The sequence below is a fragment of the Rhinichthys klamathensis genome, unplaced genomic scaffold (genome assembly GCF_029890125.1).
Source record: "Rhinichthys klamathensis goyatoka isolate OS25496 unplaced genomic scaffold, OSU_Roscu_1.1 h1tg000256l_1, whole genome shotgun sequence".
Taxonomy (NCBI): Eukaryota; Metazoa; Chordata; class Actinopteri; order Cypriniformes; family Leuciscidae; genus Rhinichthys; species Rhinichthys klamathensis.
In genome coordinates this window covers 2,290,612-2,306,277 of record NW_026606778.1, presented here as the reverse complement: position 1 = coordinate 2,306,277, position 15,666 = coordinate 2,290,612, and the positions used below count along the sequence as shown (strand labels likewise).

The window sequence follows — 15,666 nt, the reverse complement described above, 5'->3', positions numbered from 1 at the left end:
CTGTGTGCTGGGATAAATGTGCTCGCTGTATGTGCGTACATATGATGCTATTTTTACCAGCTGAGAACTCACAAAGAGCTTAGAAAATGTGTAAAAGAGTCAAAAGAGTGCCAGGAATTCCTCCCGTTACACAGACAAACAAAGATCTGTTGCAAGAAGACGCAGTTCCGATGACTGTTCTGAACTGTAATGGGCAATATTGCAACTATGACGAGAAGAACCAGGAATGCTTCAGCATTCTGTCCTTTTAAGGGTGACATCTTGTGACATTACATCCTGTTTTTGGTTCATTTAGGCGTCGTTGGTCTGTGTTCAGATGAACCTTTTAGAAGCGGACCGAGCAGACCGAGACCCACCTTTTCAAAGGGTCTTGATTTGCTTGTTTGCACCAGGTTTCGTATGCCAGCGTTTACACTTATTTAAATGAACCGCACTATCAGTGCAATCGCACCAGAGTTCGTTTTTCAATCTAACCAAACCTGCCAAGTGTGAACATATCCTAATTCTCCATCATCTTGAATCAATTTTGGCCATATTCCGCTCTGTATTCTCACTTTACTACAAATTTCTCCATTGCTCTCAACTGTAAATAATGTACAGCATTCCTGCCCATCGCGAATGTGTCTATTGCATTATAAAGTCGAGATTTCTACCGTCGCATGGTATATCTAGTACCGTCATACTGCCCAGACCTAACTGACACAATGTTTGGTGCATCTTTTGAATATATTAACCATGATCATTGTCATAGTGAAGATAAAAACTCCTTTGAGACAGTCACAGCACTGCATAACAGAATAGCATTTTTGTTTGATATCAACTTTTGAAATGATGGGTAATTAATTTTTACGATTGCAAACCCTTTCCAAGTGTTGTGACTTTCTGATTGTCAACTTAACACTAATTCCTGTCATCTTTTCTACTTGACAATGTCTTCAGTAACTCTTTTACTACAATCCTCATGTTACGTCTCAGTTGGCTCCATTCGTACCACATTTGTGCTTTGGTTGGTATTTCCTTTCTGTTACATCACCTCCTTTTAACCATCATCGCCTCTTCCCCCCTCACCCATTCTCTGACACACATTCTCCATGCTTTGTCAAAAGATGGTATTCACCCCTTCAAAGGCCCTTAGCCTGCGGCCCGGTCGGCAAACAGCCCGAGAACAGAGCTCTCAGCTTCACCTGCAGCTGGTACTGTAGCACCTCTCAATCCTCAACCCGACACCTATTACTGTTAGATGGGAGATGAGAGACCCTAACTGGTCATTAAGTCACTGTGTCATCATTAAAGGAAGTGACATAACTCACACCTCACTGCAGGAAACAGCCTGAGGTTTGACAGTAGGACTGATAATCTGTGACAGCTCAGCCATAGTAGAGACAAACATAGCCCACACACTGTAAACATACTGAAAGAGACAAGAATGTTTTATGACTGCATACACAGAGAAATCATCTGGAATGATTTGACAGCCTGTCAGCAGTAAAACACACATCAACTGCACACATACTCTATGTATATCACTAGAAATACACTGAGGACTGCCCTATCTTCCAAAATACAAGGGTATTTACTGCTAGGACGACACAGACCACTACAACAAGACCAACACTAATATGTTTATAGAGATTGTAGTATATTTAGTCCTCATTTGAGTGGTCAGATCTCAGGAAGATCTAGTTGGAGGTACAGAGGCCACTGCATGGTGCTGGTGCTTATTGGATCGAGGCTGTTTGCTCCCACTTTTCTGTTGCGGTTGACGACACATGGTAAATCCAGCCACACAGAGCCCAACCCAGTGCATGATGCCATCAAAAGGCAAACTTGAAATCATTAGTTTACCATTTTAGTGCCATTAAATTGATCAATATTCAAGAAACGTGCCCTGACACCAACTTCTTGCTAAATGTATTTAAGCTATTAAAGCATATTTAGCTAATGAGCTGGTGTGATTTCTATTGGGCAGGACCTTAGATAGTTCAATTAAAAGCATAATTTTAATAAAATAAAAATAAAGCTCTGGGTTGAATAGCCTTTGTGGTTGGTGAGCTCCAAGCGGCCATTTTATAATTTATTTATAAACTAAACATTGCTTATAAGGCATATATCGGTGTTTCCTAATGCTTAAAATTCATTTAGTAGTGAAACAAAATCATTAAATCGTGAAGTTGTTTTATTCATAGACATGATTATGTACAGTATCTCTAATTCTTGTACAGTTGCTGCTAAACCAGTGATTTTGTGCCGTCTTTACATTCAATTATAATGTTTTTTGATTAGTACTAAAAAATGGCCGCCTCCTTGCATGTGGACGTCCCCGGAAGGGTGGAATTATTGTTTTTGGATGTCTGCAGCTGTAACCTTGAAGGATGCAATTTCATCTGTCACTTATTTTCCCCCATCTAGACTGTATCAGGATAAACTGTAACTCCAGTAAGTTAACACTCAAGTTTCATTTTGCTCCTAATGATTCTCTTGTTGAAATGAATGTCTTAAGTCTTATGCCTTTTCCTCCATCTAGTCAAGGAGAGTTTGCATCTAGTGAAAGGGTCAGTTGACTGATCTCTCCGATCACGATTACCACGATTATTAAATGGTGGTGACTTAATAATCATGGCTTGTTTTTGATGGCCTATAATTTATCTGTCATGAAAAAATCTATTTCCTACCATATTAGCATAATTTATAGAAAGGTCTTAATTTGTAGTTAAAAGTTGATGGAATCTTCTAAACTACTTAGTTTTTTTTCTGACTTTAGTAAGGAATGCAGTATTTCAGTTTAAAGTAGTGCATGCATTATTATGAGATATTATTGTGCATGCGGAAAAATGTTTAATTATTTTTTTTTATTGTGTTGCAATAACTACAGTTTGTAATTCAGTGTTTGAAGTCACATTATGAAGTCACCACATGTCAACAATTTGTCCTAAAAATGCATACAGAGCACGTAAAATCTTACCTTTTTATTATGGCATCTAATTTCAGCTTATTCCAATGATATGATGCAATATGCTTTTTGTCGTATTTCTGTTTGTTGGTTTATATGTTTGCTGGGGTGTTTTTTTTTTTAATCAAACTAATTTTAAGCTTATTAATATATGGCTTAATACACAATTTTTGAAACAAAAAATATGCTAAAAGAAATGCATTCAGTTCAGTCATTACTTGCAAACCTTAGGATTGAAGTACATAAATGACTTTGTTCAATACTACGCTTAAGTTAGCTATGATATTTTGTTGATGTTGATGTTTTCCACTGTTTTATACTATTATGCCATTAGTAGAGAATCACATTTCTACAGTTTTGGCAAAAACAATGCTTTTACTCAAAAATAGGTCTTGGATTCTCTCTATGACAGTGTTCTGATGTGAAACTAAAAAGGTGATGATAAGTTATAGAAATATTTGATCATTTTTGTAAGAAAACCACTATGATAAACTATAAACTATGATTCTCTCACTTTAAAAGGTAAGAATGTTTCATTGCGATTGTCTTATATTTGCATATATGTGTCCATGAATGATGAATACTGTCAATAAATGGCTTGCATGCCTTTCGAATCTTGATAAAACTATAGTTGTTTGTTCAGGAGCAGTTTCATATGCTGTTTATAGGTGACTATCCTAAATACTATCCTTCCAGTGGTCTGATAAAACAAACGTTGGAGGTTGGATTCCATGCGACTATCCTTACAATGAGTGTACTGGAGTGACTTTAAATACAAAGTGTTTGTGCCAAAGGATGAGTGCTGGTGGTGTATTTGAGAGCTGGCCCTTTTGGAAATGTACCAAGTAAACCAGTAACCCACAACTTCACCTCCATCAGTCATTCTGATCAAGTAGCTAATACTTACATCATGCTAGATTAGTCTCACATCCCTTTACCTGCACCAGTTCACACTTTCAATCACTCAGATTAATATAATGCCACTAATTATAATGATGTGCTTATCAGAGCTATTAGTTCTTAAGCTCCTGTTACGAGACCTGCATTTTTAAATACTCTAAGATTATACAGTACCTGCATACGGCAGTGTAATCTGTGCAGAAAGTCTTTTATACTGCTGTATTTATGCATTAGTGGTGCAACCCTGGTAAGGCGAGCTGAGAGATCACTCAGACATTTGTGCTTTCAAAGTATGATAATGGTTTCTAGGGCTTGTTTTGATCTGTTATTATTATTTTTGAAATGATGTAAAGAACAATAATCTGTGTTGCAACTGTACAGTAGATTAAAGTGCACTAGATATTGTTTTTGGCATGGTATCATGTAGGGATGATCTAATAGACATGATAAATTGTCCGAACAATGTCAGTGATGGCAGATTGTGAGCTTCATGTTTGTCGAAAGTCGTTTATGCCAGTGTTGAATAGGGTGGAGGAGGGTCATATTTTTTCTCAGGTACTACCGATAACTGCATGCTGGTACATAACACAATTTCCCAAGAGCCAAGAGATTTTGAGGGATGTGGAGCATGATTTAATAGCACGCTCTGAGCTGAATCCAAAACACCTCGCTGCTCTCCTCTGTGACTACTTAACTCCTCAAAAGTATTGCATCATAAAAATATAGTGCTTTCTTGTATATTAACTCTGATTCTGGCTAAAGGTGAAGCATGTGATTTCTGCATCACTGGTGTTACCAAACAGAATTGTAAAAAATAATGTTTTTTCAAAGAAGTTTCCCATACACACTCCTATCGGTTGGACAAGCATATAGCCCTTCCCAAACGTGTGCTATTGGTTGAGCCAGTGTTGCCAACTTATAAGTTGTCTCTGCCTATTAATCCAAAATAAGAAAATTACTTTAAATTGTCACTTTACCTTCGAAATGTTATTTGCCTGTCTGTTATAAAGCAGAGAAATAAATGAATGCATAAAGCGAGGGGTATTTTGTACATTATCATACTAACTTTGAGAACGTTGTCTTTGAGTGTTATATCAAGACCTTTTATGAGTAAAAGCCATTTTATTTCATGGTTATGTTTTAAAGTGATTATTGTGGAAAAAACAGAGGACACAAAATTAGCATATAGCATCTTAGTTGAGGCTTATGTTTTTGTGTAATATTCAATCACATCTGCACCAAACCTCTGCTTTCTCTTTTTGTTTAATCATCTATATTGCTAAAATTGATTAACTTATTCGGCACATGATTCAAATTCAAAGCATCAGAAACAGTTATCACATTTTCTACATTGAAAGCAAAGGTTTGGTCAGAGACAATTCAGGTTGGCATTAACGTTTCATGACCGTCGTTCTCAGGCAAAGGACCAGAGACACTGTATGCCGGACAAAAACTCAATGATAATGAATGGCATACTGTGCGCGTGATCCGGAGGGGCAAAAGCTACAAGCTAACGGTTGACGATGACGTAGCAGAAGGTACTATCCTTGGTCCTCAATCTGAAAGACAACACAATTCTTGATGGGTTATTGTATGTGAGCAACTATAGATGAGTCATGCATATTATTTAAAGCACTTTTTGTTGCAAGAAACCGAAGAAATATATATATGTGAACGGTTTTGAGAGTTGCTAGTTTTAGTCTCCCGCTACATGTTGTGTGGGTTTTATAAATTGTGGGAAATAGTACATACTTCCAGTTTGTTTGGCAAACTGCATCAGCGTATACATTGCTTCTTCAGTTGTTCTCAGTCAAACACTACTTTTGTGTTTCACAGCAATACAATACATACATTTAGTTCAGGTTCATTGCTATGCTGACATGATGTAGGACTCACTCTTTGTGTTTGTGACTCTCAGTGCTTGAATAAGGGTTTTGGTGTATGTCACTGTATTTGAATTCCTGAACAGCAGTGTAATATTGTTTAAGGGTGTAGTATAGCAGCATTTTTTTTCTTGTTTTCCTTTCCAACCTGCTGTGGTTTGTAGGTCAGATGGTGGGCGATCACACCCGGTTAGAGTTCCACAACATCGAGACGGGCGTGATGACCGAGCGCCGTTTCGTCTCCATGATCCCCTCCAGCTTCATCGGTCACCTGCAGAGCCTGAAGTTCAATGGCATGCTGTACATCGACCTGTGCAAGAACGGTGATATCGACTACTGCGAGCTCAACGCTCGCTTCGGCATGCGCTCCATCATCGCAGACCCCGTGACGTTCAAGTCAAAGAGCAGTTACCTGAGTCTAGCGACCTTGCAGGCTTACACATCCATGCACCTTTTCTTCCAGTTCAAGACAACCTCTCCGGACGGATTCATCCTCTTTAACAGCGGGGATGGAAGCGATTTCATCGCTGTAGAGCTGGTGAAAGGGTAAGCCTGTTGAAGAAGTAGTCAGTTACCTTATTTATTTAGTTATTTTTACCGTGCCAGTAAAAGTGTTTACAAGGTAACAAGCTGCTTCAATGAACACGTATGAGGAAGAACTAGCCTAAACAATGTCATCTGGAGTTGTAGGCACTAAACCAAGGTGTACAGTGTAAATCTAAGGTGTACAGTACGGCAAGTAAACTAGAAATATGTGAGCTAAGCTATATATTCTGCTTTTTACGGGTAATATATATATATTTTGATATCTTGACATAAACTTAAACATAATTGTTTTGACCAATATTTTTTGCCGATATTTACACTTTAAAATTTTTTTTTTTTTACCTTAATCAATTATCAGTTCTTTAATATTGAGGCCACTCATAAATGACACCATTTAGTGGACCAAAACAGTATTCACAGCCACAGGTAAACTTAAGGTACAATTTCAGATAAATATTATTATTATTATTTTTATTGTGTTGGTTTCTAGATATACTGTAGTCCAATAACTGGTTTGACCATTTTTCCCTAATCACATTTTTTTTTTTTTCATACTGCTTGGTTATTTTTGGTTATTTAAGTTTGCCTATCTTTGGTTAACTTTAACTTAATCTAATCTTTAGTTAATTCTACCGATAAATGACATCATTTAGTATTCACAGTTAAAGTAACTTATTTAATGTATTGTTTGAATAAAAGTAAGCCTAAAACAAAGCTAAAAATAAATTTGCAATCTTTTAGATCACAAAGCAGCTTTAGGTAAATATAATGGCATACATAATCACAATTGTAATAACGATGGTCATTATTAGTAAAATATTCATAATGCATATGTCTTTGTTGTTGTAATGATGTAGCTATTATTGAGTCAAAAATTAGACGGTAATTAAAAATTGTTTCTGTATATTGGTATAAATGTATATCGGGCACTTTGTCAGGAAATTGTGGTTCCTGTCCAAGTTTTATCCAAAATAAGCTGAAACTATTTCATACACAGTGTGCTTTGTTATAAAAAACAGAAGTGAAGAATAATAGAATTATGTTCGTTGTTTTTGTTTATAAAACTGCTGAGACAGTTGGAATGGAATTTAGGTATGGCATTTCCACTTTCTCATTAAACTGAGCTTCACTTTCCCGTCTTTTAGGTACATACATTATGTGTTTGATCTCGGCAACGGGCCCAATGTAATCAAGGGCAACAGTGACCGAGCTCTCCATGACAACCAGTGGCATAACGTTGTCATCACTAGAGACAACAGTAACGTCCACACGCTCAAAGTCGATGCTAAGTTAGTGAGTCAAGTCGTCAATGGCGCTAAAAATCTGGACCTTAAAGGTATGTAAACAGCTAAAATGCATATATTCTCACACACACAATCACGATGTAATCATTAACATCTTTTACCCCGCGGTCTATTGTATCTGTTCAGGTGACCTCTACATCGCCGGATTGGGGCCCAACATGTATAACAGCCTGCCCAAACTCGTGGCCTCCAGGGACGGCTTTATGGGTTGCCTGGCATCTGTAGACCTGAACGGTCGCCTCCCCGACCTCATAAACGACGCCTTGTTCCGCAGTGGTCAGATTGAGCGAGGATGCGAAGGTACAACCTCTTACAACTCTAGCTCGAGGAGCCCGTTCTTTCTCATGAATGCAAACAGTAGTTCCACCTCCACCTCACTGAGCCATCACAGCATCTTTCTCACCCTGCTTGTCTCATCTCTCACCCAGCCAGCTCTCTGTTGAGCCCACTTGCTTATTAATATTCTTATTGGCCACATTGGTCATGCTAGGATCAGCCAAGTCTGCGTTTGTATCAATTAGTGACATTTTTATGAACATACTTACAGAGAGAATATTTACATTGCAGTATTTGAGTCAAGGTGAACTTCTTGCATTTGATCTGATGTGTTTTGACCTTAAACCATTCAAAATAACACAGGAATATGGGTAGATATTATGTAATTATGACGACAAATGTGTTGTACAGTAATATATATGCACTACAGTTTAAGAAAAAAGCTTTAAAATTAATATTTTTATTTGACAGGGATGCATTAAATTGATCAAAAGTGACCGTTAAGATATGTTTAGTGTTATGAAAGATTTCTATTTCAAATAAATGCTTTTCTTTTCAACTTTTAAAGAATCCCAAAATGGGATGGTTTCCACACAAATATTAAGCAGCACAACATAAACACACTAAATATATTAAAATGGTTATTTTTCGTTATAATATTTAAAATATAACTTTTTGTATTGTATCTTTGATCAAATAAATGCAGCCTTTGGTTATCATAAGAACATAAAAAATCTTTGTTCAAAAACATTAAAGCTAAACTTTTAAAAACATTAAGCTTTTGAACAGTAGTGTATATATAATATGAAAAATTGTTTATTTGTAAAAGAAAAAATCTCTCTATAATTATATTGGATGGGAGTGAAATAAACATTAGCACACTGTATGAAATAATTGCATAATAAAAGTATCTGTGCATTTGACTAATATCATGCTTCTTATTTAATTCCATATTATAGCAATCTTATACAGAATAAAAAAAATAAAGACGTGAAAATCCTTCAACATCATAATTTGCAAAAATATTTTGAAAGACAAATTTGACATTTTGACATTTTTCGATGTCCAAGATAGTATGGTCATATAACCAGCATCAAATGTTGTATTGTATGTTACATGCCAAACTTGTTACAAAAAAGAACACAGATCACTTGAAATCCACATACAAAGAATATTTCTTCACTAACTCATTGCTAATATCCATTTTCGTAAGTACATGAGATATCTGCCATATTTCAATGCATGCTTATATCTTTGTTTTCTGTACATTTATTGCGTAGGTTTGATTATTTTTTGTTTTTTGTAAGTCTTTCAATTTTTGTTCTCAGTGTTCTCTTTTTCTTTATTTGATTCATTATAGTTTTGTTTGAGTAAAACTTTGTGTATAAACATTTTCTTGCTTGTCCATCCATCACAAAATTAATTGTCCGTCACATTTCCATCATCCATCACATCTCAATGTTGTCTTATGAACAAAAAGCCTCCTTTTATGTTGAGTATGCTACATGTTGCATTTACATGTTGTTGAACAAAGAATAAAATCATATCAACCTAAATCGTTTGGTCTTTTGTTGTATCATCTTTACGTTGCGTGAGTCCATGGCGTGAGTGTGAAATGTCAGCATGCTTGATAATCGGATTCAGAAGTCTGGGACTGTTTTCCAAAGACAAAAATCTACTAAGATCTAGTTTACAAACACCACAGGCTTTAACAGATATGAAAATGTCTTTTCCCTCTAAACGAATGCGCATTTAATGGTTTAATGTCAAAACATTTCAAACTAGGCCTATTTATCAGTGTTGCAAACCATAAATGTTTTATTTCTTTACACCCTTATAGCTGACCTTCACTGTTAAAGCTTTAGGAACCTACAGTACATTGTGTGATCCGAAATAAACGAAGAATTTGCTCAAATTTAACATTTAATCCTACACATTTTCAGATTTTCTGATGTAACCGACTTGCTTCAATTCATATCTGTTGTATCAGAGACATATCCGACACCATTTGAATTCAGTTCTTCATTCCATACATGAATAGAACAACTTTGTGTGTGTGTGTGTTTTACGTTTATCTCTCCCGCACAGCATCCAAAAGTGAACGTGAGTAGGTTTTTATGTTCACAGCCCAGCATGAAAGAAACATCACTCTGTACTGTATGTGCACAGTAAAACTGTAAGCCGTGTATGGAATGGCTCCACGATGGCAACAGAATTCTTGCTGGTTCATATGGCAATGAATGCTCCTTTCTGTTGTAATGAAGCTTTTCATCCAGCAGATGGCAATGATGCACCTGTGCTTAGGAAGGCGAGGGCTCGATTACACGCTGCAGTATTGCAGGGGAACATTTTGTTTTCGCTGAATGCAACATCATTAAAATGTCCCCTCTCTAACCACTTGCTTTATACAATCTTAGCAATTCCTGTTGATTCACATTAGCATTAGCACATTATCATGCCCCGTTTTGTGCATCTGAAAGTCCTTTTAACATGTTTGCTGTCAGAACAATGGACTAGAATAGAATATGCAAAGGAAACCTGTTTTTTTTCTGCATGTTGGCTGATTATATCTAAACTGTAAATTAGATCATTTGTCAGGCACACGTTCATCAGCATACTGCAGTTTTTATTTAATTTTATTTGCAACTGAAGACTATCACTTTTATTCAAGCCAGCCATGCTAAATCAACGCATCAGTTTCATTACTATTATTATTAATAACATTATTTTGAACCCATGGTATGGTAAGTCAAGAGTGCAAACCCTTCCTAAGAATGGTAAAGCATGTCCTGTTAGTAAAGCCTTTGCTTTATTAACAGAAGCCATCGACCACGTTCTTACCTGTTTGATTGTTTTCGCTTTTCTGTTTCTTGCTTTACAAAGTTGGTTTCACCAAAGCAGATCTACAAGGTATATAAGGTTCAATTCCATTCCATTCAAGCTGCTGTTTGTCTTGTGCCGGTTTTGTTTTGTACTCTTCCCAATACCCAGACATAAAGCGGACACTAGCTGGTTCACTGTAACAATGTCTTGGTATAAAATGGTTCACTTCTTTCTAAAAGTCAATGCCCTTGTGTTTATCTCTGAAGGTTGTGAGACTTGCAAAGTGAGAAGAGAAAAGTAATGATTGCAACTGAGAGTCTGCATTAATAAAACATGAGCCCTCCTGTATAATTAAGTCCCCACGTCCTGTTTTGCTGTATCTTGTCTTGTTTCTTTCTCTTTTTTTTTTTTCTCTTTTTTTTTACACTAATGACATTCAGCTGAGAGAGGAATCTGGCTTAGGAGAATCCATTAAATATCTCACCATGGGTTACTTCTCGCCTGTCTTTAGAAGCACTGAACAGCAATATGATTAGCAAAATAATTAATAGAATTAGCATGAAAATCCATCTGGAAAAGTCGGCACGCTACCGTAGACTTTAAACTCAGAGAGTGTCCCACAGAGCATGTAAACTCGGGACAGATGTGATTTTGACTTTATTATTTAAGCAATATCAAAAAAATAAGGGTTGCTTAAGTGTATATATCGTTGCAGCTGTTATTCCAACGCAAAAGTTATTTTATTTTTACTCCAGTATTGTTTGGGTCATTCCTGTTATGCAGTGCATACAGAGCAACAATAGTAAAAAAAAAAAAAAAGAATAATTGAGCACAATTTTCATTTAAAAAAAGCCTGAGTTTAGTATCTTATTCAGTATAAAAACATACACTACCATTCGAAAGTTGGGAGTCAGTAACGATTTATTTTTGTACAAGAAATGTATATTCTTGAGCAGCAAATCAGCATATTAGAATGATTTCTTAAGTACCGTGTGACACTGAAGACTGGAGTAATGATGCTGAAAATACAGGAACAAAATTACATTTTAATATATAAAACATTTGTTTTATATTGTAATAATATTTCACAATATTACTGTATTGTATATTTGATCAAATAGCTGAATTAATTAAACAAATTACAAATCTTACTGACCCCAAACTTTTGAACAGTAATGGGAACATGACAATGTGCTGCATAATATGGATGACCCTTACCAGCTCTTTTGAAACTCTGCTTGTTTAGGCAAATTAGTGGACTGGAACTAAGTTGTATAATCTAATGCTCCTCAAACATGTAAATCGGTACAAATATTGAAACCAGAAATACTCTGATTCTCTCTGAACTAAAGGACAGTTTACATAATGATATGTTTGACCTTGTGCTATTATGACTGAACAACATAGGCTCACTGTGATTATTCTCTCAGATTTTCAATTCGATATCACATTTGCCATTTTGATAGCCAAAATTGGGGTGAATCATTTTATGTTGAACTTTTACATAGTACTGAAGTTGCACTTTGCGTTGCACAGTAAATGCGCTTTTAGCCTTCTTTGCCTCCCCCTTTTGTTAAACTCAACTTTATGTTTGTGGTTAACCTCTTGTTTTCGCAGTTGTATTTCACAAGAAAAATGCACTCAAAGCCAGTTTATTTGCAATTATCTTGTTTACACGGTTAATTCAGTGGGAATGCATTCTCCCTCTTACTCTAAATTGGGTAATGAGCTCTATTGTTCTTGCTGTATTCCCTCAAAATGAACCCAAGTGTGCCAAAACACGGGATGTGTTTGGAACACACTCAACTTGACTGCACGTGGCTGGTGTGCACACTATTGTTCTTAACATGTGTAACAATAGTGCATACTGGACTATGTACACATCTCGCTATTAAATGTTGTCATTGACCTTTGTTCCCCTGTGCAGATGTGAGAAAGTTCATGCTTGGCCCTATGTCTGAATCTTCTTTTGTAACAAGCAATGTTGAATATGTCTAGGTTACTACTAAAATCCAGTCGTTTATATGGAATGCCACGTTTGTTCAACAGCTTTCGGGATGTTTTTTGAGTACCTCTACTAACCCAAACTGCATGTATACTGTAACACACACACCTGCATGGAACCTTAACAACATGACGGGACGTTTGCCCCCAGTATTACATTGCTCTGCTTTGCTACCATAGGTCCTAGCACTACATGCCAAGAAGACTCCTGTGCCAACATGGGGATCTGCATCCAGCAATGGGAGAACTACACCTGTGACTGTTCAATGACCTCCTACACTGGGACGCAGTGTAATGACCGTAAGTCACCCTCCGCCTCGTGCCGTTTCCACATCCTCTCTTTCTCTTGTTTATTTCGCTCTTCGTTTCACTCGTTTACGCAATTTTAATGATCACAAGGACCCACTCTTTGACAGATTAATTGAGCATGCTGTAATCCACATAGCAAATGTTACACAAACACTAATGGTTTTTGGTTGCACAAAAGCTTATACAAAAGCTCTTACATTACACACACACACACACACACACACACACACACACACACACACTGCATTCATGTTCTGAAGACCCGTTTGAAGACAACAAAGGTACGTTTGTACGTTCAGTACTTTCTGATGCTGGTAAAATATGCTGTATATTTGTAATATTTAAAAAATTCTCTACAAATTATTGAATAAATGTATATGTGTCTATATATGTGTGTGTATATATATAAATATATATATATATATATATATATAAATATTCAATAATTTATAAATAATAAAAAATATATAACAATTATAAATAAATAACAATTTCATAAATTGCTAAAATACTAAAAAAATATTTATTTCATATTTAATTGCTGTTAATATATATATATATATATATATATATATATATATATATATACACTGTATATACACATATTTACACATTTTAAATATTTTATCAAATTCCATAAAAAATAATAATTTATATTACAAAATTAAAATACTACACAATGACTACAAGAGAAGGAATATTGGCCCCAAAAAGGGTTTGAACACTTAACCCACATTAAAAAAAAGTATAATAATTTCATGTGGCATTTATAGAATCAGCACAATCACACTGACTTTATACATCAACTGAAAAATCACCAGGCGATCATTTTGGTTTAAAAAATGATTTGCAAAAGTGTTAGTTCTGCGACAAGGTCCTTTTGTTTGCTATTGCATTGATTTGATGTGGTTATCTAATAGAAAGATGTTTGTACATATTTAAGTGTGTGTTAAGTTTCTACATCATTTATGATGCCACTATATTGTGTTATATTTATCGGGAATTGTTAAGTGTGATATTAAAGGTCTGATTGAAGATGCCATGAAACTCGTAACCATCAGAGAGACAAAATCATTAAGTCTGCTCACAACCGGCCCTTTAAAGTTCAAATCCTTAATCACTTCACTGAAATCGTAATGGATTTAATCAGATCTGATTAAACGGTGGGTGTTGAGACTAAAAATATGACGACACTGCATGGGTAGGCCTATATCACAGGCAAACGGTTGATCTATTCAGATGAAACTTTACATTACAGGTCAACATGTATCATATCTGTCCTAAAAGCCCCGGAGAACCAGAATCAATCAACAACAATGCACTTCTACCATGAACAGTCGCTCTTCATTCTATAGTCATAATGATGCCATTCTTTTGACATCACTGCCACAATAAAAGGTGTTATCTTGAGTCGGTGGAGATAAACACCATCCCTACAGACACAGAAAGCGCCTCGGTGAGAATGTGATATGACTGTGATTGCCTTCCTCCCCTCCACCGCAAGAACAACACAGTTGACCTTCCTGAGATTGAAGACTGACATGCATAATAGTACGCTAGCCTGCTGCTTTGACACCTCGTGTTTTTGTGAGGGGCAGCAGTGAATCAAAAGCATGTTAGTGAAGATAGGGACGGACTTAATTGAATAATGCAGAAAGAGTGATGTGTGTTTGTCGGCTTTGTCAGTCTGGGAGAATATCTGACTTGCTGCTGTATGAGAAAGAAATCAAAGGTTTTTGTAGCCTCACCAAAATTATTGCTTCTATTCTTAGGGATATGATAGCTTATTGGTTTAGTCTGGTATTGTGCTATACGCAGATTTCAGGGGCGTTTTCTCCGAGGAGGCAAGGGAGGCATTGCCTCCTCAAAAAAAAAAAAAAAAAAAATTGATAAGAAAAAAAAAATATTACAAAAATAAAACAACGCAACTATTACAAAATGTGACATTAGAAAGTGTATAAATCACTCGTTTTTCTAAAGTAACTGTCCAACAGCGACACCAGCGGGTAAAGTTACAGTGGGAGGCTGTGTATCTCTTGCCTCTCCTGAGCCCATTGAGTTTTAACAGACCCCCTAAAGTGTGTGCTGGGTTTGGTGGGGGGTAATTGAGAACGAATGGGGGGAAGTCCCGTGAGGAGGTAATGCCTCCATCGTCCTATGATGAGATATCACGTCACAGCAGTCTGAGGACAACAGCGTCAGATCTGAAGTTAGGGTGCTGACTGCGATCGCGTAACCCGCCCAAACCACTAACCCTACCCTTCACTATAACTACAAGCTCAACCTTAACAAATACGATCCCCACTTAACCACTGAACCTAGCCTTAATGACTCTATAAGCTCCACCCCAACACCGGTGTGAGACTGCTGTCCTGGCGCTGTTGTCCTCTGACTGCTGTGGCATATGGTTCTGCAAATGGTTATTATTGGCTGGGATTGGTTGTGATTGGATACGATTGGTTCGTGCGATAAATCCCGGCTCTTGTTTTTGTACTAAAGAAGTAAACAACTCAGCGACTTAGTTTTCACCGCTTTGTCACATCAAAATCAAACTTGAAATGGCCTGAAAACATGATGACACATGATGACATGATGATGGTGTTTACCGAGCTTGATGATCCGAAAATAAGTTGAGTCAACTATTAAGAATAACAGCTCGTTCACAAATAAT

The 15,666-nt window shown here is 36.4% G+C and overlaps 1 protein-coding gene across 31 annotated transcripts in view; it reads left to right on the top strand.

The window, feature by feature from the left end:
* nrxn3a (neurexin 3a) overlaps positions 1-15,666 on the top strand; it is a 320,634-nt gene that overhangs the window by 112,610 nt on the left and 192,358 nt on the right. For 10 of the 31 annotated variants that reach the window (XR_008808996.1, XR_008808995.1, XM_056267184.1 and 7 more), the window contains 8 exons: positions 2,410-2,436; positions 5,269-5,388; positions 5,898-6,279; positions 7,425-7,615; positions 7,710-7,883; positions 9,948-9,962; positions 10,743-10,769; positions 12,867-12,986. Coding sequence is in view for 28 of the 31 variants with exons in the window: in XM_056267184.1 (XP_056123159.1) it covers positions 2,410-2,436; positions 5,269-5,388; positions 5,898-6,279; positions 7,425-7,615; positions 7,710-7,883; positions 9,948-9,962; positions 10,743-10,769; positions 12,867-12,986 (1,056 nt within the window). In the remaining 3 variants the exon portion in view is untranslated. The remainder of the gene's footprint in view (positions 1-2,409; positions 2,437-5,268; positions 5,389-5,897; positions 6,280-7,424; positions 7,616-7,709; positions 7,884-9,947; positions 9,963-10,742; positions 10,770-12,866; positions 12,987-15,666) is intronic. The other 21 variants (XM_056267212.1, XM_056267211.1, XM_056267213.1 and 18 more) reach the window with 5 other exon arrangements.